The sequence below is a fragment of the Nomascus leucogenys genome, chromosome 12 (genome assembly GCF_006542625.1).
Source record: "Nomascus leucogenys isolate Asia chromosome 12, Asia_NLE_v1, whole genome shotgun sequence".
Classification (NCBI taxonomy): Eukaryota; Metazoa; Chordata; class Mammalia; order Primates; family Hylobatidae; genus Nomascus; species Nomascus leucogenys.
In genome coordinates this window covers 83,153,635-83,180,862 of record NC_044392.1, presented here as the reverse complement: position 1 = coordinate 83,180,862, position 27,228 = coordinate 83,153,635, and the positions used below count along the sequence as shown (strand labels likewise).

At 40.6% G+C, this 27,228-nt stretch overlaps 1 protein-coding gene across 1 annotated transcript in view; it reads right to left on the bottom strand.

Moving 5' to 3' along the window:
- HFM1 (helicase for meiosis 1) overlaps positions 1 to 27,119 on the bottom strand; it is a 214,013-nt gene extending 186,894 nt beyond the window's left edge. The window contains exon 1 of the mRNA XM_030825053.1: positions 26,996 to 27,119. Within this exon, the coding sequence (XP_030680913.1) occupies positions 26,996 to 27,040 (45 nt within the window). The 5' untranslated portion in view covers positions 27,041 to 27,119. The remainder of the gene's footprint in view (positions 1 to 26,995) is intronic.
- Positions 27,120 to 27,228: the final 109 nt, after the last annotated feature.

Here is a 27,228-nt window from a genome sequence, read left to right as displayed (position 1 = left end):
CAGAACAGCTTTGAATCCAGACTCCTCCACTCACTCAGGGAATTCAAAAAGCTCCCCTGTGCTTCCATTCCTTTTAAAGCCACCTTAATACACTTACCAAGTCCTTCCAATTCCATTTCCTTGACACCCTCCCCTTCCTTTCATTTCCACTTGGCCACTGACTTAGCCCCGGCCCTTCTCATTCCTCTTTTGCACTAGCGTATTAATTAATAATAATAACAACAGGTTAACATTTATTTGGGCCTCATTATGTGGGAGATATTGTACTGTTTATTGTATTCTATTAGCTCTTTTAATTGTCACACAATCCTAAGAGGTAGGTCGTATTTTTATCTTCCTTTCACAGATGAGAAAACTGAGTCACAAAAAAAGTTAAATTGTCCATGACCATACTGCCAGAAAATGGTGAAGCCGGAAAACCTGGGCTGGGCTGTGCATCTCTGGAATTCATACTTCAAACCGCTATACTCTACTGCATCTTTTTAGTTTCCTGACTCTTCCTGCATCCTGCGTCCCTCCCTTCCACACTATTACCTAAACAATCCTTCTAAACCTTAAGTCTGAACACAGCATACCTTTCAGAAAATCCTTCAATGGCTCCCCATCACTTTTAGCCTAAAATTTAAACTTCTTGGAAAGGTGGGGAAGAGCAGGTGTGATTCAGCTCCTGCCTACTTGTTTGGTCCTATTCCACAGGCATATTTCCTTCCCCGGCAGTCTAAAACTAGTGGCAGTTATTCTCCTGCCCCAAATGAATGGATAGGACACTACACAACACACACACACACACACGCACTCTCTCTCTCTCATTCACCCTGATTGCCACTCATTACTTTTAAGAGTCCACTTAACATTCATCCTGGTTTTAGAAGCAGCTTTTTTTTAGCACCCTATCCTAAAATATATTCTATTAAATTCTAATTATAGCTTTCTTGTTTGATCAGGGTTTTTGGGTCTGTCTTCCTCACTACACTGTGAGCATCCTAAAGTCAGGGCTATATTTGAATACAGTTTTTTTGGAGCCTGAAATGTAGCAGGCACCTTGTAGAACTGCCAATAAAATAATCGATCAAAATACCTTTCATGGGCCTGGCGCGGTGGCTCACGCCTGTATTCCCAGCACTTTGAGAGGCCGAGGCAGGTGGATCATGAGGTCGGGAGTTCAACACTAGCCTCTGGCCAAGATGGTGAAACCCCGTCTCCACTAAAAACACAAATATTAGCCAGGCGTGGTGGCAGGTGCCTGTAATCCCAGCTACTCGGGAGGCTGAGGCAGGAGAATCACTTGAACCCAGGAGGCGGTGAGCTGAGATAACACCACTGCACTCCAGCCTGGGTGACAGAGCCAAACTCCATCTCAAAAAAAAAAAAAAAAAAAACTTTCATATCTTTTTTGCCTGTTTCAACAATAATTTCATATTCATAAATATAAATTGGCATCTGCTAAATGCCAGACAGTTTGATGTAGACTTTTTTTTTTTTTTTTTGAGAAGGAGTTTCACTCTTGTCGCCCAGGCTGGAGTGCAGTGGTGTTATCTCAGCTCACTGCAAACTCCGCCTCCTGGGTTCAAGTGATTCTCCTGCCTCAGCCTCCCAAGTAGCTGGGATTATAGGCGCTCGCCACCACACCCACCTAATTTTTGTATTTTTAGTAGAGATGGGGTTTCACCATCTTGGCCAGGCTGGTCTAGAACCCCTGACCTCAGGTGATCCACCTGCCTCAGCCTCCCAAAGTGCTGGGATTACAGACGTGAGCCACAGCACCCGGCCTTTTTTTTTTTTTTTTTTTTTTTGAGATAGGGTCTCACTCTGTCACCCAGGTTGCAGTGGCGCCCACAGCTTACTGCAGCCTCGACCTCCATAGGGTTCAGGTGATCCTCCCACCTCAGCCTCCCAAGTAGCTGGAACTACAGGCATGCACCACTATGTCCAGCTAATTTTTGTATTTTTTGTAGAGGTGGGGTTTCATCATATTGCCCAGGCTGGTCTCACACTCCTGGGCTCAAGTGATCTGCTCACCTTGGCCTCCTAAAGCGCTGGGATTACAGGCGTGAGCCACTATGCCCAGCCTATATAGACTTTTAAATGCAGTTCTCCTAGCAATATTGTAAGATATACATTATCATTCCAGTTTTAAAGATAAAGAAAACTAAAGCTGAGAGTGCGTGAGAATAAAACAAGATAATAAATTATCTTGCAGGGTTTTTTGAAAGTGAAAGATAATATAAATAAGTACAAGTACTGAATCCCAAACATAGCAATAACTAACAGGTGATCCTTACAATTATTGATCAGTGATAAGTGCCAGGGCTTATTAGTGTCTCCTAACTATATGTCAGTGCCGGTCCAGGTGCACCACAGCTGCTGATAATTTTAAATCAATGACTTGTCTTCTTTTCCTAGAAGAAGACAATTACTTCCTCTCTTCAATGTTCATTCTAATCCTTGGTGCAATCCCTCGATTCCCACAAAGTCCATGCTTCTAATTTCTGGAGGTCATTTCACAAAATGAGATATAACTCCCCTCTGGGACTTCCTGACCCCACTTTGGGGAATACATTCTTACATTTTTCCCAGCGTTTTAAAAGAATTTCCTTCCTGGCCTTAAGGAACTGAATGTTGCCCGTTTCTTGTCATTTTTAGAGTTGATGGGTTGCAGCCTTCCCTGAGCACAGTCAAGCTAGCACAGCTATTGAGGCCTGTGAAAGACCAGATGGTTCCACTCAAATGAACCAAGCAAGACTCCCTCAAACTCAATTTCATGTTCCAGCTTTTCTCAACTGTCACCTGGAAATGCTCATGCTCTCTGATGCTAATAAAGTACCATAAAATATTTGCTTCCCTCTGTGGGGTGGGGCTTCCATTGCGCAACACGAATAGGCAGTCCTTCCTAGGGTGCTAGTCCCACCTATGCCCCACCTTGACTACACACTCCCCCTCCTGGCACTTACGCGACTACTCGGGGATTTCAGTTGTGAAGGAAGAGACAGAGAGGAAAGCACAGTGAAAAGAAAAGCCAGGAGGGGGTCCCAGACAAGTTCATACTTGCTCAGAAAAGAAGACCTAAATAATAGACTAGGAATAGACTTTGGAGACCATCTAGTTCACTGGTGAGTAAACTTGTTTACATGTGGGCCAATTCAGGAAACATGAAAATGCTTACAGATGTGGCAGGAATGGATATTTGCAACTTAATGAACATTTTTTTATGCCACATTTCCTCATACCCTACAACTGTCCTCTTTATTCAGGTGGTGGATGGAACACGAAGCATGCATTGCCTCAAAGTAAAGCTAACACAACAGGCTGAAGATCATAATTCTCGGCTTAGGAATTTCAAAAGACTAGGCCTAGGCTTAACAATAATATTGTATCAAACTAAGCATTTTACATGCATTATCTTATTTAATAATCATATTAGATGGTGTGATAGACAGAATAATGGCCCCCAAGATATCCATATCCTAATTCCAAAACCTGTGAATATATTACCTTATATTGCAAAAGAAGTTTTGCAGGTGTGGTTAAATTAAGGCGCTTGAGTTGGGAAAACTAGCCCGCATTATCCAAGCTAGGTCCAATGTAATCACAAGAGAAGAGCCAGAGTGAGAAAAAGAGATATGATGACTGATGATGGCCTCAGAGTGTGCACAAATGCTCGATTTCAAGATGCTCTGCTACTGGCTTTGGAGGTGGAGGAAGGAATCACAAGCCAAGGAATGCAGGTGGCCTCTAGAAGCTGGAAAAGGCAAATAAACAGATCCTCCTCTAGAGGCTTCAGAAGGAACAGTCTTACCAACATTGAGGACTCTGTGACTTCCAGAACTGTAAGATAAATTTATGTTGTTTTAAGCCACCAGTTTTGTGGTAATTTGTTAGAGGAGCAATAGAAAACTGGCCAGGCATGGTGGCTCACACCTGTAATCCCAGCACTTTGGAAGGCCAAGGATCACCTGAGGTCAGGAGTTCAAAACCAGCCTGGCCAGTGATACCCCGCCTCTACTAAACATACAAAAATTAGCCGGGCATGGAGGCACACACCTGTAATCCCAGCTACTTGGGAGGCTGAGGCAGGAGAATCACTTGAACCCGGGAAGAGGAGGTTGCAGTGAGCTGAGCTTGTGCTATGGCATCCAGCCTGGGTGACAGAGCCAGACTCCATCTCAAAAAACAAAAACAAAACAAAAAAACTAATACAGGTGGGTGCTGTTATTAACCCCATTTTACATATAATAAAACTGAGGCCCACTATATTATGCAGCTTTGGTATTGTCACAGAACACAAGTGTGGCAGCCTGAATGATTACTCACTACACTCTATTGCTCTGTCACATGAAGCAAGAGATTCAGAGGAATGAGTAAAAAGGTTACTCTGGGACCAGGAGGAAGAAAAGTTGGAACCGAAGAGTTCTAGATGGAAGTATAGTCTGAGAAGAGGGGCCAGGAACCCCTCTTCCAAGCCAAGAAATAGGAAAGGGAGGGAGGGAACAGGAGAAATCTAAGGCAAATAGGTTCAGAGATTTAGGAGCAAGGTGTGCCTATGGTCTCCTTTCTCAAGGAGAAACCAGGTTAGTGACCAGACCCTTTGGGGGCAGAAGAATCAGCTGTGTAGTGTCTAGACTGGTGGTCCTGAGACAGGTTTACTGAGTTTCCCTGCTCTCCAAAGTGTCAGGGGAAGCTGCATATTGTCTTTTTGTAACCCAAAGTGACATAGTTGTGGAAACAAAGAGCTATTGGACCTAAAGAGACCCTGTGGATGGGAACGAAGAATGACTCATAGGGTCTTGCCTGGGCTACTGGCCAAGGGCAGGATGGGAGGCTGCACTTCTCGGTGGATGCCAGCATGTGTAGATGATAAGCAAAGACCAGAGGTTACCATCTGCACATGTGCACACAGACAGGCACATCTTGAAAAGTCAGCAAATCTTGGTCCCAAGAACTTAGATGCAACCTTATGGAAGAGGTGGAATTATAGAAAAGTGGATGGGTTTGGAGGGAAGACCCTAATAGCCAGATGTTAGTAGAAAAGTCACTTGATTTGTAAACCTTTGGTTGCTAATCATTGATCAAGTTCAAACCTTTCATTTTTAAGACTGAAGAAACTGAGACCCACCGTTTTAAGTAACTTTAGGGTACAACACTGAACATTTTTTTTAAGTTATAGAATAGGGAATTAAGTCCATGTCCTCTGATGCCACAAGACCAGTGCTTTCTATTTCCTCCCTGGCCCTCTCACTTACTTACTCAACATCTGTTGAGAGACTACTGGCATCAAGTATTGGGGATTAAAAGGGGAATTCCAGCCAGGCACAGTGGCTTATGCCTGTAATCCCAGCACTTTGGGAGGCCAAGCTGGGTGGATCACCTGAAGCCAGAGTTCGAGACCAGTCTGGTCAATATGGTGAAATCCCATCTCTACTAAAAATACAAAAATTAGCCAGACATGGTAGCGCATGCCTGTAATCCCAGCTACTCGGGAAGCTGAGGCAGGAGAATCACTTGAACTCAGGAGGCAGAAGTTGCAGTGAGCCGAGATAACACCACTGCACTCCAGCCTGGACGACACAGTGAGATTCTGTCTCAAAATAATAATAGTAATAATAATAATGATAAAAGGAGAATTCCTTCTGGGAGCTTCCACTCCTTTATGTCAGGGGTCTCCGTGACTAAGTGTGATCCATTTGATCCTGAGAGCTGTTGTTACTACTGAGGTAAACACGATCCACAAAGATGGGTCCCCAGCAGTACCCTCATTGCCCTTGTAACTTGCATAGTGCTTTCTTGGAGAGTATAGGTGATCCCTTCAGGCCTGACCTACCCTCCTCACAAACTGTTATGCTAAGCAGGTAGCCACTGGCTTCTCTTCACAGCTTTTCATTTATAAATAATTTTTTTCTTTTTAAAAAAATTAACTGTTTACATGGTTTTAATGTAAGTTTTGGAAAATGAAGATAAGAATTTTAAAAAATTATCAATAATCTCATCTTCTAGAAATAACCACTATTATTAATAATATTTTCTTCCTAGCCTTCAATATACATACACACAGAGTACCACACAATTGGAAATCAGAAACATTATTTAAATAGTTTGTTTTAATTTTCACTTATTCTTTTGAATAGAAAAATATGATTATGTGGAACAAGATTCAAACATGCATACAAAGGTAAATTTTCCTTTCTACTCTATTTTCTGCTACCCAGTTCTCTTTCCAGAATTAATTCTGTTACATCAGAGAAAGATAAAAAAAAAATTGTAAAATTTATATGGAACCACAAAAGACCCAGAATAGCCAAAGCTATCCTAAGCAAAAATAACAAAACTGGAGGAATCACATTATCTGACTTCAAATTATACTACAGAGCTATAGTAACCAAAACATCATGGTACTGGCATAAAAACAGACACATAGACCACGCTGGTATGCAGTAGTGACATCATGGCTCACTGCAGCCTCAATCTCCCTGGCTCAAAGCCATCCTCCTGCCTCCACCCCCCGAGTAGCTAGGACTACAGGGAAACGCCACCACACTGGGCTAATTTTTGTATGTTTTTGTAAAGACAGAGTTTTACCGTGTCACCCAGGCTGGTCTCAGACTCCTGGACCCAACAATCCACCTATTTCAGCCTTCCAAAATGTTGGAATTACAGCGGTGAGCCACCACACCCAGCCACTCTTAAAGATTAATTATTTTGTTCCTATGGGCTGGTCAGTTCAACATACTGATCTCACCAGTATGTTACTATTCAAAGATTTTTGCAGAAAAAGATATGCTACATGGATAGAAATTATTCTTTCTACCCTTGGGTAATATAATTACTTTTTTTTTTATTTTAAAGGAAAATATTTGAAGCAATTTATTTTAAATCACAACAGTTCACCTAAATGATCAGAAACAAGGTGGGATATTCTTAATATGCTGCCGAGCTGGCTGTCAGTGGACCAGGTGGGCTGAGCCTGCAGACAGTTTGTCTTTAACACTTGAAACAGGTTGGAAAGGGCAGAAATAGACAAGCATTGGCATAAAGTTACCCCTCCTGTGTGGCTGACTTGAGATGTGAACACGGGCTTTCTAATTTCAAGCCAAGGCTTTTCCCACTTCTTTCAGACACTGTGGTGTAATGAAAAGAGCAAACCTCTAGGATCTGGGGGAATGGGATAAGGGAGGAATATACAAGCAGACATAAATTGTTAAGGTTCTGGTTTTTGAGCTATCTTGAGTGATAGGTTTGTGGGTGGTTGCAGTGAACCACCAGTTGCAGTAAAAATAACAAAAATAGATAATGTACAGCCTAGTGATAATGGTGTGTCTATGAATCAATTATAATTAAATTTGGTGCAATGAAGGTACAGTTTTTTAAAATTCTGGCACTGTACCTGATAGCTATATGATATTAGTCAAGACACATAACCCTTCTGAATTGAATTTTTGTAAATATATATTTTGTAAATCTGTTTTACTCTGCCTAATAGGATTATTGGAATATTTTTCTTTAAAAGGTGTATTTAAAAAACAACGCACAAGCTGGGTGTGGTGGCTCATGCCTGTAATCCCAGCACTTTGGGAGGCTGAAGTGGGTGAATCACCTGAAGTCAGGAGTTCGAAACCAGGCTGGCCAACCTGGTGAGACCCCGTCTCTACTAAAAATACAAAAAAATTAGCCAGGCGTGATGGTGCACATCTGTAATCCCAGCTACTCGGGAGGCTTAGGCAGGAGAATTGCTTGAACCCAGGAGGCGGAGGTTGCAGTGAGCCAAGATTGTGCCACTGCACTCCAGCCTGGGTGACAGAGTGAGACTCTGTCTCAAAAACAAAAACAAAAACAAAACCACACACACACACACACACACACACACAAAACAAAGTACAGTGTCTGGTTCATAACTAGGCATAGGTGTTTTCTCACTTCTTTTTCATACTATCTGCTTCCCGGATTGTCTGCATAAAACCTCTTTTCACCAATTATAACAAGTTGTTTTTCATCACTTGACTGCTTGAAAATTTTGAATATTTTTTCTCGTTGTTAAGATTTTACTTCAACCCCCAGGTATAATTTGCTAAAACCTTTTTAACACACTCAGATTTTTGTGCTCTATATATTTAAATGGAGAGGAAGAAATGGGAAGAGAACCGTAGTGAGTTGAATGGTACCCAAAAAATATATGTCCAGGCCATAACCCCTGCAACTCGAAAGCGTGACCTTATTTGGAAAAGGGTCTTTGCAGACGTAACTAAGCCAGGATCTCAAGATAAGATCATTCTGAATTGCCTGGGTGGGCCCTAAATCCAATGACAAATGTCTTTATAAGAGACACAAAGTAGAGACAGTGAGAGAAAACAAGGGGCCACGTGAAAATGGAGGCAGAGATTGGAGTTATGCTGCCACAAGGCAAGAAATACCTGGAGCCCCCAGAAGCTGTGGAAGAGGCAAGAAAGGATTCCCCCTAGAGTCTTCAAAGGGAGTGCAGTTCTGCCAACACCTTGAGTTCAGACTTTTGGCCTCTAGAACTGTGAGAAAATACATTTCTATTGTTGTAATCCACCAAATTTGTGGTCATTTGTTATGGAAACCACAGGAAACTAACATAGAAACTAACATTTATTGGATCCTAGCACTCTTCCAGGAGCTTCAAACATGTTGTTTTATGTAGCCCTCAGAAGTACTTGGTAAGGCAGTATTATTCAGATGCTCATCTTTAGATTAGAAACTTACCCACCATCACTTGGTTAATGAGTGGTAATGAGCTGAGATTAAAACTAAACTAAATTAGTCTGATCATAAAGTTCATATGAGCTATCTACTGTAACGTGCTACCTGCCAAATAAATTATGTCTGTCTTTTTTTTTTTTTTTTTTTTAGACAGAGTATTGCTTTGTCACCCAGGCTGGAGTGCAGTGGCATGATCTCAGCTCACTGCAACCTCTGTCTCCTGGGTTCAAGCAATTCTGCTGCCTCAGCCTCCCGAGTAGCTGGGATTACAGGTGTGCACCACCACGCCCGGCTAATTTTTGTATTTTTAGTAGAGATGGGGTTTCACCATTTTGGCCAGGTTTGACCTCAGGTGATCCACCTGCCTCAGCGTCCCAAAGGGCTGGGATTACAGGCATGAGGCACCATGCCCAGCCAAATTATGGCTTTTTATAGAGAATGTGACATTGAAAAAAGTCAAGGGATCTTCTTTTATCCATAAAGGTAAAATAATTTCACCATATAGGTGCTCATAAATATTTACTGTCTGCTTGACATGGACAGGAGGTTTTAAGTAGTGTTTAGTCTATTTTCTATTGCTATAACAGAATACCACAGACTGGATAATTTATAAAGAAAGGTTTATTAAGCTCATGGTTGTAGAGGCTGGGAAGTTCAAGAGCATGGTGCTCATGTCTTGTGATGGCCTTTCTGTACAACATCACATGGCAGATAGGCACAAGGGCAAGACAGCACATGTGAGAGGGAGTTCACTTTTATAAAGAAGCCTTACTGTGATAACTAACTTACTTCCACGATAGTAGCATTAATCCATTTATGAAGGTGGAGCCCCCAATGACCTAATCGTTTCTTAAAGGCCCCACCTCTTAATACTGTTACAATGGCAATTAGATTTCAAGATGAGTTTTGAAGGGAATATTCAAACCACAGCAAGTAGAAAAAAAAAATAGCAATATCCCTAACAAGTATACCACGGAGTGCTATATTATCAGGTGAAATTCAGCCCCAATATTTCACGTATGTTCTTTTCTATTTTCCCTAAGTGTTGGCCAGTCTGAGAAATAAAGGGACAGAGTACAAAAGAGAGAAATTTTAAAGCTGGGTGTCTGGGGGAGACATAACATGTCGGCAGGTTCTGTGATGCCCCACAAGCCACAAAACCAGCAAGTTTTCATTAGTGGTTTTCAAAAGTGGAGGGAGTGTATGAATAGGGTGTGGGTCACAGAGATCACATGCTTCACAAGGTAATAGAATATCACAAAGCAAATGGAGGCAGGGCGAGATCGCAGGACCACAGGACCGGGGCGAAATTAAAATTGGTAATGAAGTTTCAGGCACGCATTGTCATTGATAACATCTTATCAGGAGACAGGGTTTGAGAGCAGACAACCGGTCTGACCAAAATTTATTAGGCAGGAATTTCGTCTTCCTAATAAGCCTGGGAGTGCTAGGGGAGACTGAGGCTTATTTCATCCCTACAGCTATGACTGTAAAAGACAGCCACCCCCAAAGCAGCCATTTTAGAGGCCTATCCTCAGGGACGTATTCTCTTTCTCAGGGATGTTCCTTGCTGAGAAAAAGAATTCAGTGATATTTCTCCCATTTGCTTTTGAAAGAAGAGAAATATGGCTCTGTTCCACTGGGCTCACTGGCAGTCAGAGTTTAAGGTTATCTCTCTTGTTCCCTGAACAATGCGGTTACCCTGTTCTTTTTTCAAGGTGCCCAGATTTCATATTGTTCAAACACACATGCTCTACAAACAATTTGTGCAGTTAATGCAATCATCACAGGGTCCTGAGGCGAAATACATCCTTCTCAGCTTATGAAGATGATGGGATTAAGAGATTAAAGTAAAGACAGGCATAGGAAATCACAAGGGTATTCATTGGGGAAGTGATAAGTGTCCATGAAATCTTCACAATTTATGTTCAGAGATTGCAGCAAAGACAGGCATAAGAAATTATAAAAGTATTAATTTGGGGAACTAATAAATGTCCATGAAATCTTCACAATTATGTTCTTCTGCCATGGCTTCAGCCGGTCCCTCCTTTCGGGTTCCCTGACTTCCCACAACACTGTATTTCAATATTGGTATTTACATTTCTTTTTGGTCTTTATCTTTTCTTGTAGATGACTTTAGTCTTTTGTGTTTTCCTTTAATAATCTATTCAACAAATATCTTTTTGAGTATCTATCATATGCCAGGTATGTGCTAGATGACAGTGAAAAATGAACAAGATATTATTCCTTTCTTCAAGTTACTCCAAAAGTAAAATTAGTTACAGCCTATAGATAGTATAGGATAGGTAATTCAAATACTTTTATCAGTGAGACAAAGTTGCTAAAACTTACATATCTTCTTTTGCTTACTGACACTCAAACACTAAAAATTCCCCACCTTTGTGTCAAACATAAATCTCTATAAACTCAATTTTATACAATAGGCTTGAGACAAGTTGGCAGTATGACATAAGCACATGTAGTTAATCATGACAACAGTATGGAGAATGGATGAGAGTCAAGACAGACCCATAGAACTTCTACATTTTTTCACAGTTTAGGATAGCTCAGATTACGGTGTGAATTCTCCACACCTGGAAACAAGAGGCTCTGCAAAGATTATCTAATTAAGCAAGGTGACCAGCATCAAAAGACTAAATGTCTCTATTACTTAAACCAGTTAAACATCACTAGTATTGAACACTTCTTGTGCATCTTGGGAGATGATTCTCTATTGATCTCTCACATTTATGCATGTCTTCCGAGTAGCTTTCGTTCCAGACTATCTTTTTGAAGATGTTTGTATAGCAGACAGCTTTGGAAAAATAAGATAATATATCTCTCCACCTCAGAAGACAGATTTTTTTGCTGGCCAATTGTCTCAGTCTGCTTGTGCTGCTATAACAGAATACTACAAACTGGGTAACTTATAAGGAACAGAAATTTCTCTCAGTTCTAGAGGCTGAAAGTTTATGATCAAGAAAGGCACCAACCTTAGGTGTCTGGTGAGGGTTTCATCTTCCAGAGAGGAGGGATGCAGTGTTTTCACATGACATAACATGGAAGGGCAAAAGGGACAAGCTCTCTAATCAGACCCTTTTATCAGGGTACCTAATCCCATTCATGAGAGAGGAGCCCTCATGACCTAATCACCTCTTAATGGCCTCACCTCCTAATAATACCACATTGGCAATACCTGAATTTTGTAGGGGACACATTTAAACCATAGCACCAGTAAAATGAAGGCCAAGTTTCTACCAGGGAAAAGGCTAGGCAGGTTTGCTGCGGGCCGTCATACAAAAGATTGAGGATTGTTAAGCTTGGAATATCTCAGGTATTCCTCACGCTGTATGTGCCACATCCACTTGGACTCCCCTCTGTGTTGTCCTAGTGGAAGTTGGAGGAAAGAGGTGCTAACATGAACATGAAATTCAGGCTGCCTGATGTATCGTATGGAATAAAGTCCTTTGTCTGATTCAGCAGTCTCATGTCTTCTGCCAGTGCCCATGAAACTGTGACAGGCAAACTTGTTAGCTTGCAAGTAGGGTAAAATTCAAACCCTTCCCAGCTCTGGACAGTGCACCACTTCAATCCTACCAGCCAGACCTCTCACTTCAGCCACTGCTGCTGCTGCTTGTTTCCTGTAGACCTCAACTAAGTTTGTGCAGAAGTGATTTGATAGTATTCTTGCTTCAACCTGTGAAGTGTTCCTCTAGCTGTCTCTCCTGGGGAACCTCTGGCACCCCTGTATGGAACACCCATAGGAACCCACTCAGCATTCTGGCAAGGGGGAGGGAGTTGACCCATGAGGGACAGACACTAATGGATAAGTATTTGCTTGCCCTTTTAAACTGAGGTGAAAAATTCTACAATACATTTCAAAAGCCTCCTCAGAAGACGCTGCAGCATTGTGTGCCAGTCATCCACAGGAGTGGCTAACCCCTTAATACTTAATATGTACTCATCTTGGCTTCTCCTCCTTCCTGTTTTGTATGCCTGCTCCCTGGAATGACATTGTTTAATAAATGTTGCTGGGCTTCGGGGGAACCCAGACAGACACTATCTTATATGTCCTAGCTTTAGCAATTCATATTTTACTGTAAGTTAACATTCTGAATGTTTGAAGAGTTATTACTGCATCAGTGCCGGATGTACCAAAACTGAATAGTACCAAAAGTCTGGGATACTGAGTTCTGACAGAATCCCAAAACATCTCAGGGGCTTTAAGAAGAATGTTTAGTCCTTATGCTATAGGAGGTTCTTGTATTGCTATAAAGGAATACCTGAGACTTGGTAATTTATAAAGAAAAGAAGTTTAATTGGTTCACAGTTCTGCAGGCTGTACAAGTGTGGTGCCAGCATCTGCTCAGCTTCTGGGGAGGCCTCAGGGAGCTTTTACTCATGGTGGAATGTGAAACAGGAGCAGGCATGTCACATGGCAAAAGCAGGAGCAAGCGAGAGCCAGAGGGAAGATGCCGCACACTTGTAAAGAGTCAGATCTCTTGAGAACTCGCTATCACGAGGACAGCACCTAGGGGATGAGGCTAAACCATTCATGAGAAACCCACCCACATGATCCAATCACCTCCCACCGAGCCCCACCTCTAACACTGGGGATTACAATTCCACATGACACAGGGGACAACATCCAAACTATATCAGTCCCTATTATCAGTCCTATATTAATTTCTTTCATAGGACTTCCTAACCTCATATTGAAAAAGATCAAATATAAAATCAATCATAACCACAAAATGGCACGAAAGAGGGAAGCGGGCATATCACGTGATCACATTCATTTCTAAAACTGTCTATTCAAGGTTTACAAGAAAAAAAGGAAATTTTGGAATGCTTGTTGTTAGACCAATTTTATGATAAAGTGCTCAATTTGTTCAAGCAAAATGTAAACTTTAAGAGAACTTATCCTTCACTTTTAATATTCACGGTAACTACTCATGAGTGAACCATAGTGGAAATGTGGTAGAAAGAACTCATTGGCCAGGGGTCTTGCTACAAGGAACTATCTTGTAAAGTTAACTTTCTTTGACAAGTTCCAGATGTGCTTCATACCAGAAATATTGAAACACAGGAACATAGTATAGATCACAGAGATGTGATTTCTTGCTATATAGAAGATGAGTGTTTAAATAATACTCATCTAAACACAGGATCTAAAAATTGAATATAATTTTGTCTGCTTACAGGATCTAAAAATTAAATATAACTGTGTTTTTAATTTTTATTTTTATTAGTAAGACTGCTATTTATTTGGGGTGATATGCTTTATACATCACATGCTAGAAGACACTATTCATTCTCATTCCTGGGCCTCTGTTTTCCCTTCTCTTGTATTTTTTGGTAGCTACATTCAGCCACTTTCTTAGCTATGTGATGGTTGGAAGAAACAGTGGATGTGTGTGTGTATATATATATATATATATATGTATTTTTTTTTTTTTTTTCGAGACAGAGTCTCACTCTGTCACCCAGGCTGGAGTGCAACCTCGCCTCTCGGGTTCAAGTGATTCTCAGGCCTCAGCCTCCCCAGTAGCAGGGATTACAGGCTCTCACCACCTTAACCAGCTAATTTTTGTATTTTTAGTAGAGATGGGGTTTTGATGTGTTGGCCAGTGTGGTCTCCAATTCCTGACCTGAAGTGATCCACGTGCTCTGGGTTCCCAAAATGCTAAGGTTACAGATGTCAGCCACTGCACCTGGCCAGCTATATATTCTTAAAACATACAGCTCACAATCCCCGGGTGCTTAGAAGGCAAGGGATCCTTTTAAACTCCCTATAGCATATTCTCTGAGATCACTGTTATCCTTTTTGAGAGATGACCACAGGGGGATATTTCTAGGTAGTGAGGATATAACCCTAGTTTTGTAATACCCAGAGGACCTGCCATCTTTCTAAAGAGGTGTCATAATTTGGACCTCTAAATTTTGAGACATTTGTGGTACTCTAGCCTTTTCATGTGGCTAGAGAGAGAATAATGTACTAGAAAACGTAAGTATCAACATAGAATTTGAACCATTCGGAAGGACTAGAATCATTGTTATTGAAGGATGTTGAAGAATTTTATTGACTTTACTACAACCCATTCCCAGCTACACAAGTGGCAACAAGAAAAGACCCTGTGTGTCTTTCCCTTCACTTTAATAGAGGCACTGAGTATTGCTGGCTTCTCCTCCCTCCTCACGTCAAAATTAAATGCCAGTCACTGTCCATCCATAGTCATGCTGTTAACAAAGACTTCAGCATAGAGACTCCTGCAATATTTCCTCTATCTCCTGCCTTGTGGAGGATCATGGGATAAGTGTATTTTTTCACATGGAAAGATTAAGCTGGTGCTCTCCTGTCAAGAAAAAGAAACTACCATTACAAAGCACTAGTCACGATTCTGAGCTGTTGTAATTAACAAATACTAAGTAAATATTTGTGTGCTTTGTTTCTCCACATTAAACAACTGATGTATATGGTAAAAATTTCTTCTGCACCCCTTAGTGACATTTGGTTTATTTGTATGTTGACTTCACAATGCAAGCTGCAATTATGATGCTCAGAAGTTGGCAAACTTTTCGCATAAAGGGCCAGCTAGTAAATATTTTCAATTTTGTGGGCCACACATCTCTGTGGCAGCTACTCAACTCACCTCTGTCATTGTAGAGTGAAAGCAGCCATAGACAATACTAAACAAATGAGCATGGCTGTATTCCAATAAAACTTTATTTATGAACACTAGAATTTGACTTTTATATAATTTTCATGTGTCCCAAATATTCTTTTATACATTTTTTTCAATAACTTAAAAGTGTAAAATCCATTCTTCACTTGCAGTGTGTACAAAAACAGGTGACAGGCTGGATTTGTCCCACAAGGGATTTGGTCTATAGTTCTCAGACCCCTGTGATGCTCCAACCTCAAACTTCTGAGAGTTAAGTTTATCACTATATTTAAAGCTTCAAAGTTAATGGTGCTTATGCCTCCATTTTAAATTTATTTTAGGGTCAGGCATGGTGGCTCATGCCTGTAATCCCAGCATTTTGGGAGGCCAAGGTGGGCAGATCACCTGAGGTCAGGAGTTTGAGACCAACCTGGCCAACACAATGAAACCCCATCTCTACTAAAAATACAAACATTGGCCTGGCATGGTGGCACATGCCTATAGTCCCAGCTACTCAGGAGGCTAAGGCAGGAGAATCACCTGAACCTGGGAGGCAGAGGTCGCAGTGACCTGAGATAGCACCACTACACTCCAGCCTGGGAGACAGAGCAAGACTCCATCTCAAAAATAAAATAAAATAAAATAAATTTATTTTAGTATTTTGGAGAAGGGGCAGTGATGGATAGCCTAATTGGAAAATTCTTCTTTGGGATAAAATTTTATATTTAAAACTTAAAACTGAGAAGATAATTGTTCTAAACCTGAAAAACCACTAGCACTAAACCCCAATTAATATTGCTGTATTAAGTTATATCTTAGTAACTTGTCTTAAATAATGGACAGTCACAACTTTATGTTTTTAAAAAATAAATATTGGCTAATTACAATCTTATTCTGTAATTTTAAAACACATAAGAATATGAAAAGTTTTGTACAGTATTGATACATCGTTTTTAAAATGTGCTCTTAAGCATATTTCTTTTCCAGCAAAAAGGCACCAACACAAAGGGCCTGACCTTGAAATTTCTAGGGATTTTTCAAAATCTTAAATCATCTTCTTTAAAGATAACAAACAATTGTAAGTCAAGCCATTAAGATTTCATCATACTGGGTATTTTTCCCATTAATCGCTGAACTGAAATAATCAGCACATTTCAGAGTAGTACCAGATGCTAGCAAGTTTCAGTCCCTGGAGACGAAACTTGACATATCACAGTACTTGCTCCTTGACCTCCCAGTCCTAATAGTATTTGACTATATATTGGAGCCCTGGTAATGTACAGAAATCTTAATTTTCATAAGTTTGCATTTAAATTTTTAAAATATGAATTTGGTCCTGTGAGTCTCTCTGAATTTTAGTAATAATAACAGGATTTTTTTTCTCCAGAGTGTTTGAAATCTGCATGTTTTAGGAGGAAAATATGTGTTATTTGTTTTCTTTGTATGCTGTAATTACCTTCAGGTGCAACATATTTATTTCATACTATAAATACTTTTTCTCCCTTGGTAGATTTGCAGGTATTTTTTTTTTTTTTTTTTACCAAGCTTCCCATTCTTCACGTTTTTAGTTTTTGAAATTGGGTTGCAACTATCCACAGGTATTTTTTTCAATAATAAGAGCATGAAGTTACCTATAGTTGAAAATCGAATTTCAAATTGAAGTCAGCCTGAGCAAGTTATTTGCTAGCCAAGCTGAAAAAACTTAAAAAAATATATAGTTGAGGTCTCCTGGAAAACTGGATATCCACATGCAAACAAATAAAGTTGGGGCCAGGCACGGTGGCTCACACCTGTAATCCCAGGACTTTGGGAGGCCCAGGCGGGCAGATCACCTGAGGTCAGGAATTCGAGACCAGCCTGGCCAAAACCCGTCCCTACTAAAAGTACAAAAATTAGCCAAGCGTGGTGGCAGGCACCTGTAATCCCAGCTACTCAGGAGGCTGAGGCAGGAGAATCACTTGAACCCAGAAGCCAGAGGTTACAATGAGCCGAGATCGTGCCACTGCACTCCAGCCTGGGTGACAAGAGCGAGACTCCATCTCAAAAAAAAAAAAAAAAAAGAGAATGAAGTTGGACCCTTACCTAACACCATCTACAAAAATTAGCTCAAAATAGATCAAAGATCTAAACAAAGAGCTAAAACCATAAAACTCTTAGAAGAAAACAAAGGGCCAAATTTTCTCAACATTAGATTTGACAATGATTTCTTGAATATGACACCAAAAGCACAGGCAACAAAAGAAAAAATAGACAAACTGTACTTTATGAACATTTAAGCTTTTGGGATTGTTTCCTTTGGGGAGTAAAAACAACACAACGTTTGTGCATCAAAAGACACTATTAATAAAGTAAAAAGTCACCCCACACAATGGGAGAAAATATTGCAAGTTATACATCTGATAAGGGATTAATACCCTGAATATAAGAGAACTAAAATTCAACAATTAAAAAAATTTCAAAAAATTGGCAAAAGCCTTGAATATACTTTTCTCCATAGAAGATATACAAATGGTCACAAACATGTGAAAAGATGCTCAACATCAATAATTACTTGGGAAATGCAAGTCATAACCACAGTGAAATTCCACCTCACATCCATTAGGACGGCCACTATTAAAAAAAAAAAAAAAGTGTTGGCAAAAATGTGGGGAAATTAGAACTCTGTGCACTGTTGGTAGAAATGTAAAATGGTGCAGCTGCTATGGAAAACAGTATGGTAGTTCATCAAAAAGCTAAAAATAGAATTACCATATGATCTAGCAATTCCACCGCTAGGTACATACTCAAAAGAACCGAAAGAGTCTCCCATGTATACCAATGTTTATAGCAGCATTATTCACAATACCTAAAACATGGAAGCAACCCAACTGTTCATTGACAGATGAATGGATAAGCAAAATGTGATACAGTCATCCTTTGGTATCTATGGGGGATTGGTTACCGGACCCCCCACAGATACCAAAATCCACAGATCCACAAGTCCCTTATATAAAATGGTGTAGTATTTTCACATAATCTATCCAATCCTCCCATATATTTTAAATCACTCTAGATTACTTATAATACCTAATACAATGTAAATGCTATGTAAATAGTTGTTATACTGTATTGTTTAGGGAATCATGGCAAGAAAAAATGTCTGTATATGTTCAGTCCAGACACAAACATCTATTGTTCCCCCTGAATATTTTCAATCTCAGTTGGTTGAACCCACAGATGTGAAACCCACAGATACAGAGGTTGTATATGCACACAATGCATCTACATACAATGGAATATTATGTAGCCTTAAACAGGAAGGAAATTCTGACATATGCTACAACACAGATGAACCTTGAGGACATTATGCTAAGTGAAATGCACTTGTCACAAAATGACAAATCTGTATGATTCTGCCAGAGTTACTTAGAGTAGTCAAATTCATAGAGACAGAAAGTAGAATGGTAGTTGCTAGGGTCTGGGGGACTAGGGAATAAAGTTATTGTTCAATGGATGTAGAGTTTCAGTTTTACCAGGTGAAAAGCGATCTGGAGATGGATGGTGGTGATGGTTGCACAACTACGTAAATGTACTTACTATCACTGAACTGTATGCTTAATGATGGTTAAGATAGTAAACTGCAGGTTATGTGTATTTTACCACAATAAAAAGGAAAAAATATATAGTTGAGGTCTAATCCAAATGAAGACCTTTGTGTTCAAAGAATCCTAGATTCCAATTTCAGCTCTGCCACTTACTGGTTTGTTGTCATCAGTATTTACTTAGTCTTTTTTTTTTTTTTTTTTAAAGACAGGATTGCTCTGCCTCCCAGGCTGGAGTGCAGTGGCCTAATGATCTCAGCTCACTGCAGCCTCGACCTCTCAGGCTCAGGTGATTCTCCCACCTTCACCTCCCAAGTAGCTGGGACTGGAGGTGCGCACCACCATGCCTGGCTAATTTTTGTATTTTTAGTAGAGATGAGGTTTTGCCCTGTTGCCGAGGCTGGTCTCAAACCCCTAGGCTCATGTAGTCCACCCACCTCAACCTCCCAAAAGTGCTGGGATTACAGGAGTGAGCCACAGTGCCTAGACAGTCTTTTCTAAAGCTAATATTTCTGATCTATAAAATAGGTCCAATAATTAAAGAATTAATAAGATAACACATAAAAAGATCTTACTACAGTGCCCAACTCAGTGCCTATGACAGTGTGCATCAAATGCATCCCCTTCCCTTACATTCATTATGTCAATAATTCAAATATATATCAAATGGGATCAAGAAGGAATTGCAGAGGTTTTCCCTTATAGCACTGCTATTGAACTTATCTCATTTTTGTTTGGGATGCTTGGATGAGAGAGAAGTCTCCTAGTTTGGTTGCTAGAATTTATGTCCCTCGATGCCAGTACTATGTTCTTTTACCTCATTCAGTGTCCATTTACCTCATTTTTTTTTTTTTTTTTTTTTTTTTTTTTTTTTTTTTTTTTTCTTTTTTTGAGACGGAGTCTCGCTCCGTCGCCCAGGCTGGAGTGCAGTGGCGCAATCTTGGCGCACTGCAAGCTCTGCCTCCCGGGTTCACGCCATTCTCCTGCCTCAGCCTCTCCGAGTAGCTGGGACTACAGGCGCCCACCACCACGCCCAGCTAATTTTTTGTATTTTTAGTAGAGACAGGGTTTCACCGTGGTCTCGATCTCCTGACCTCATGATCCGCCCGCCTCGGCCTCCCAAAGTGCTGGGATTACAAGCGTGAGCCACCGCGCCCGGCCCCATTTACCTCATTAAGTGGCCAAAAGTGTCCATTTCCCTCGTTATTCTAATATAGGCCTAAACTTAGATATTATATACTTACCTCAATTCCAGCTGTACCCTGAGGAAAGGGGTGGAGGGCAGAACAGCTTATCCCAATTCCCTCTCAATAATTCACCAGGTTCTTTTAAACAAACAGGCCTATTTTAGAGGAGCAGTGGGCCACAAAGAAAGTGCTGTCACCAGCTGCCTAGCTCTTGTGAGCCCATACCTTGTGTGCAGGGAGTATCTATTCTATTTGTTCACTCTCCCACTGTTGACTCCAAAGCAGAATAGTCTGTTTTGGGTGTTTTTCTAAGGAGAGGTGTGTCTAGAGGAAAGTGCTATGTTAGTGACCCTTCTTGGACCATGACTTTGACTGCTACTGACTATCATCTTCAGGAGGAAGCCAAAAAATGGCAGACTCATCCATCATCCAGACATGTAGGATATGCATGGAAGCCCTTCCTATGTTTAGAGCTCAGGCCATCTCTTCCCTAACCCCTCATCCAACAGGGACCCATTGCTCACTAATCCACCTCCTCCAAAAAGCTACATCAGAGAGAAAGGGATGTATTTTCATTGGCTAATTTGTTCCTATGATCCACTTGTTAGAATCACTGACCTGGTTATCAGTACTTCAACTGCTTTCTCTTGCAAAGGAGACCACATTTGGTAATGCTAGAAACAACATTCTTGTCAATCAGCAATGATGAGATCAGGGTTGCTACTTTTGCTTTCTTGTAAGCCTTATACTTAATCAAACTAGGTGCTTAGCCTCTTTTCATCATCTCTTAAGGAGAAATAAACACAGAATAGAAACGTCCTATATGCAGCATAAGGCCTCATGTAGAGGAGACTAAAAAAATTGAAGCTTTTCCAAAAGACACCATTTCAGGTCATCTATTTTATGTTCTCTCTCTTGCTCTTTTTATATTTGTATAAATTTAAGGGATACAAGTACAGAGTTGTTACATGGATATATTGCATAGTGGTAAAGTCTGGACTTTTAGTGTATCCAGGACCCATATAGTGTACATTTTACCCATTAAGAAATTTGTTACCCATCACACCCCTCTCACTCTCCCATTCTCCTGAATCTCCAATGTCTATCATTCCACACTCTATGTCCATGCATACAGATTATTTAGCTCCCACTTACAAGTGAGAAGATGTCACTCTCCATCTCTAAACATTTATTGAATAGGTCACTCAGCTTATAGCCTCTTCCTCCTATAGTTTATTTCCTACACTAAAGTAATCTCAATAATTCAAGTCTATTTCTCTCTCTCCGATTTAATACCCTTCATTAGTTCTCTATAGCCCTCATTTTGAGAACAGCACACAAGAAACTTCATGATATATCCCTGTCTATTCTCTAGCTCAACTCCTACCAGTCTTTTTCTTGCTGTTTGGGCTAAAGTAACACCAAACAACTTACAGTTCCCTGAAAACATTTGTCTGTTTCAATCTTCTTAGAATGCCTAGCAGAGTATCTCTTCCTTACCCTGTTGACCTGGTAAGCTCCTATCAATTTTTCAAAACCCAGCGTGGACTTCCCTTTTCCAGAAAAACTTTCTGACCCAAAGTTAATCACCCCCTCATAGAGTTGTTGCTCAAGTCAAGTAATTAATAAATGTGTATTGTTTAGAAGAGTGCTTGGCATGTGGTGAGCTCTATGTCACTGTTAGCCATGATAACAATGACGATGATGAGATTCCCTTACACAGTAATTGACATATATGTGGTCAGTGAATATTTTTCCAACGGTGTTGAATTTGTCAAATAAATGAATAACATGGAATAAATGCTATTCATGTTACTGTGATAAAAGCTGGAGTACCAGTTGCTAGGGAAGCACACACCCAGGAACTCAACCTATTCAGTTAGTGAGAAAGACATGCTTCCCTGAGAAAGACATGCTCCATGCTGGGTCATAAAAGATAAATATGAAAACTGTCGCCCAGCATGGTGGCTCACGCTTGTAATCCCAGCACTTTGGGAGGCCGAGGCGGGCGGATCACGAGGTCAGGAGATCGAGACCACGGTGAAACCCCGTCTCTATTAAAAATACAAAAAAATTAGCCGGGCGTGGTGGCGGGCGCCTGTAGTCCCAGCTACTCGGAGAGGCTGAGGCAGGAGAATGGCGTGAACCCGGAAGGCGGAGCTTGCAGTGAGCCAAGATTGCGCCACTGCACTCCAGCCTGGGCAACAGAGCAAGACTCCGTCTCAGAAAAAAAAAAAGAAAAGAAAAAAAAAGAAAACTGTCCACTTCAGCCATTAGATATATATCAAGCTACTTAAGAGTGGAGTCCTCTTTTTAGTCATTTGCATATTACAAGTACCTATTGTGTTGCTGGGCACAGCAAGTGTGAGAAGGCATTCATTGAATGAAAAAATAAATTCAAATGTTAGATGTCTTCCATGAGCTCTCCTAGAAGCTTTAAATATTATTTGGTTTGTGTAACAATCCTGTAAGGCAGTTTTTTTCTGTCCTACATTACTAATTGAGAAATCAAACTTTGGTAAATTTGTGGACCTTTGTGTATTTCAAATTTTCTTGCTGTTTCACTGTAGTTTCAGAATTGATTACTAGCTTTTAGATTTTTAAATAATTTGCAATTTTATTTTTGAAATAAAAATTTTCCCCATTAAATTCTAAGTGTTTCGTCCTGGTATACTTTATAATGACTGGCTAGAATTTCATTTTATAACCTAGGAATTTCTTCATTTACTTGGCATGGCCCTAAGAAATAATTTCTGTTCAGTTTCAAAAGCTATGTATTTGCTTTACTTTATCTTTTTTTTTTTTTTTAAGACAAGGTCTTGCTTTGTCACCTAGGCTAGAGTGCAGTGGTGCCATCACAGCTCACTGCAGACTAAACCCCGAAGGCTCAAGCAATCCTCCCACCTCAACCTCCCAATTAGCTGGGACTACAGGTATGTGCCACCACGCTGAGCTAATCCTTTTTATTTTTATTTTTTGTTTTTTTTTGTAGAGACAGTGTTTCACCATGTTGCCCAAGCTGGTCTCAAACTCCTGGACTTAAGCTATCTGCCCGCCTCAACCTCCCAAAGTGCTGGGATTACAGGCATGAGCCACCACACCCAGTCTGCTTTATTTCTATCCTAGGTTAACAAGTTCCTCAAAGATAGAAGGTTCTAAGAGAGTGTGTCAGCTATTTATATATATAATAGTGGAAAGGGGGATAAGACTTCCAGTAACTTTTCCTTTGTCATGTCTTTCTTTCCTAGTCATTTTTTTCTTTTCTTTTTTTTTTTTTTTTGGTGTGTGTGTGCGTGTGTGTGTGTGTGTGTGTGTGTGTGCCCTTTAGTAAGGACATTCATGGAGAGAGAGATGAGCAGAATTATTTGAAAGTTGTTCTGGGAACTTATTCTGAGTTCACCGTACAACTGACCAGAGACTCCCCATTTCTCCCAGAGTGAGAAGTTGCACCCAACTCAAATTTCCACAAGCCTCAAGGTCTCCAGTAGCTGGGCATCTGGTTTTCCCAGACAACTCTTAGAATCACTTGGCTTCTAAATGCAGATTACCTGGTGCCTAAGTAGTTTGAAGTCCACTAATAAGATTGTTCTCATGTGCTCCCTCTAAGACAGGGGGACACTTAGGAGGGCAGGATCCCTTTGCAATAGCACAGATCCACAATCTCACTGGCACAAGCAGGTCCATAGCTTCTCTTGCTAACTCTGAGTTAGTAACTTCTTCCAGCCCATAATGGGTCAGCCATGAGTTAGGGAAGGGACAGATCCTGGGCTAGGCTATCTAAAGAAAACTTCACTGACTTTGGAGGATGCAGAAATAGAAACAAAAGATAAAAAGACACACACACACACACACACAGACATGCACACGTAGCACAAACAGACCTGGAGGCAGCATAAACATGTTATGAAGGAAAAGTGGTAAAGGCACTGGTCTGACCCTAAAGAAAACTGTGTGTATGTAGTTATCAACATCTCTAAATAATAATTTTTATTAAACAATCTATCTCCACCTCCAATCTGCTTACAGGAGACATAAGTGCAACCAACCATTTGAAACCTAATTTCTAGCTGAGCATGGTGACATACACCTGTAATCCTTGCTACTTGGGAGGCTGTGGCAGGAGAACTGCTTAAGCCTCGGAGCTGTAGTAATTCATGATCTTACCACTGCATTTTAGCCTGGGCAACAGAGCAAGACTCTGTCTCTGTCTCTACTAAGTAAATACATAAACGAATGAATAATAAAAATAAATAAAACTTAACTTCTCATTGTACATTAACTCCATAGCCACTTATTAAGTCTCTACTAAGTATATACATAAATGAATGAATAAAAATAAACAAAACCTAACTTCTCATTATACATTAATTCCATAGCCATTTATTAAATCCGTACTATGTGAACAGCCATGTGCTAGGTATTAGGGATAGGATCATTGACAAAGGGGGAAAAAGTACCTACTATAAATCAACTAATACAAGCTAACAATGTCCAGGCCTATGGGACCAAGCACTTTACATGTATTATGTCACTTTATCTAATTTAATCCCTATAGCAAAACCAAGCAAGTATTTTATCCGTTTAACATTTTTGAAATATGAGTGTCACAGATATTGAATAACTTGCCCAAGTTACATGGCTAGTGTAAAGTTTATAGACAATTTGACACTGTAGCCACAATTCTACTTGTGTGCCCTACCCCCCCCATAAAGACAAGAAACCAAACTAAGATACAAACCAAACCGCAAGAGTTATCTCCATTTGGAGATCTTTTGTTTGTCAATAAATTCAATATAGTCTTTCTGTCTCACTCCAAAGCTGCTCTTTCTAAAGGCTCTAATGACTATCTCTGATCAATTCTGTATCCTCACTACTTCCGTGAAGCATTTGCTATAGCTGACCACTTTCTTCTAATTGTAAAACTTTCTGCTCTTGACTTTTATGACATCGCCTTCTTACCTCACAGACTACTACTTCTCAGTCTCTTGCTGGTTCTTCCTCCTCCTCTGCTCAACTATGAAATGTTGGAAGTTATCATAGCCCAACTCTCCATCTACAATCTTTGCTTAGATAATATCATATAGTCCAAGACTAGGTTTCATCTATAAATTAATAACTGCCAAGTTTATTTCTTCACCCTGAACTATACCCCAGACCAATATATTCATCTGTTTCTTTGACATCATCACTTGCATATCTTAGACTTGATTATTGTTAATGACCTCCAGATAATGACCACCAGGAACACAACTATAGCTGAGCAACTTGGATGTATTGCTTGTTTCAGTACGTGAGAATGCACACCATGGGTAACCATGGGATGTCTTAGGAAGAGGGTGTTAAAAAGGACTTGTTATAGAATTTGAGTTTGTGTTAGGAGATTTATGGAAGAGTTCAAGGAAGAGGGACTTTGGCCTGGATTGGAAGCTGTAAGGAAGCAAGGATAGTTCCATAATTGGGTATTTTAAGAAGTATTATGTAGAAGGAAGAAAGACTAGACTGAGGCTAAAAATATAATTGGTAAAGAAGCAGCAGGCACTCGTATTAGCCAGGATAAGGAGATATTCGATCATTTTTATGGCTTGGGCAATGTTGATGTTGTGTCTGTGTTCAGATATGATTACAGAGTGATCTTACTTTTGTCTTGATCTATCATGGTCACAACTCTGTCTTGTCTGATGTTCTGTGAAATTGTTTATGTTCAACAGAAGAATATCAATGCTTAGCTGTGATTGCCAGGCCAGCTCAAAGCAACAGCAAGCCAAGCTGGTAGTACCAGGCCATCTCCTGGATGTCATGGTCTGCTTTTCTCTTTCTCAGTATCCACACTAGAATTCTTGATTTACTCTCTTCCACCTCACTCAATCAAAAACCATTACCTCACAGACTTCTCTTCTATGTGGCACTACCACCCACACATATGCTAGCCCCAAAACCTAAGATTCACTGTTGATGACGCCCTTTTCTTCATTTTCCATAGCCAATCACCAAATCCCATTGTCTTTTTTCTTTTATTTCTTCCGCCATTGTTCTGGTCCAAACTACCATTATCTTTCTCCTAAACATGAAGTGCATCCTATTTCCTCTGCTTCCACACTTGCCCCTCTACAATCCATTCTCTTCATAACACATAGATCATACTACTCCATTGCTTTAAAACTTTCAAATAGCTTCCAATTGTACTCAAAATAAAAGCTAAACTTCTTACCCTGGCTTTCAAGGACCATGGTCTGGCTTCTGACTAACTCTCCACCCTCATCTATCTGGGACTATCTTGCCGCTCACTCACTATGCTTCCCCCACACTGGCCTTTCCTGCCCTGCCCCTGCAACATACCAAATTCTTCTTTCTGTCTGCATTTGCCCTGTCCTTTCTTTGCCAGGACAACAGTCTCCCTACCAGCTCTTTCTCATCCAGGTCTCTGAGAGGACTTCCCTGACCATCTAGATGCCACCCTCCTGGTCAGTATCACATCTTTTCATTTTATTTCCCTCAAGTAGTAATCAATACCGGAAAGAATACTGTTCATTCATTCATCCGTTATTGTCATCGCTTCATTGGAGTTTAGCTTCCTACAGGGATGGTGTTTATCTTGCTCACTATGATTCCAGCCCCTAGAAACCCATCTACCTCATAGCCAAGGGCTCAGTAAATAGTATACGCTGCCTTCCTGCCACTGTGCTAATTTCTACTAACACAGCCACAAACAATCAGCAATTACATTTTCTGCTTGTTTTTAACGGGGAAGTAGGGCACTCAACGAAAAGGAAATAAAAGCAGAGTCAAGAAAGTGCCTTTTATCCATGGAGTGCCCAGTATGCGGCCACGGTATATAGGGATGTGTCAGCACCTGAGGTTTTTCCTTCTCTGAGCTAGCTTCTTTCCTGGAAATCATGTTGGGCCGTTGGGCCCTTAGCCTTACGGTTCATCCTGTTTTTTAAGATCATCTCTGGGCTTCGTTCCCGTAACCACTCTTCTAGCTGGCCAAGGCGGCGGGAAGAAACCCCACCCTCTTGCGCAAGCGCCCAGTAGCGGAATCCGCGGGGTCGAGGGCATTAGTGTGCGCATGTGCAACCAGAGCGG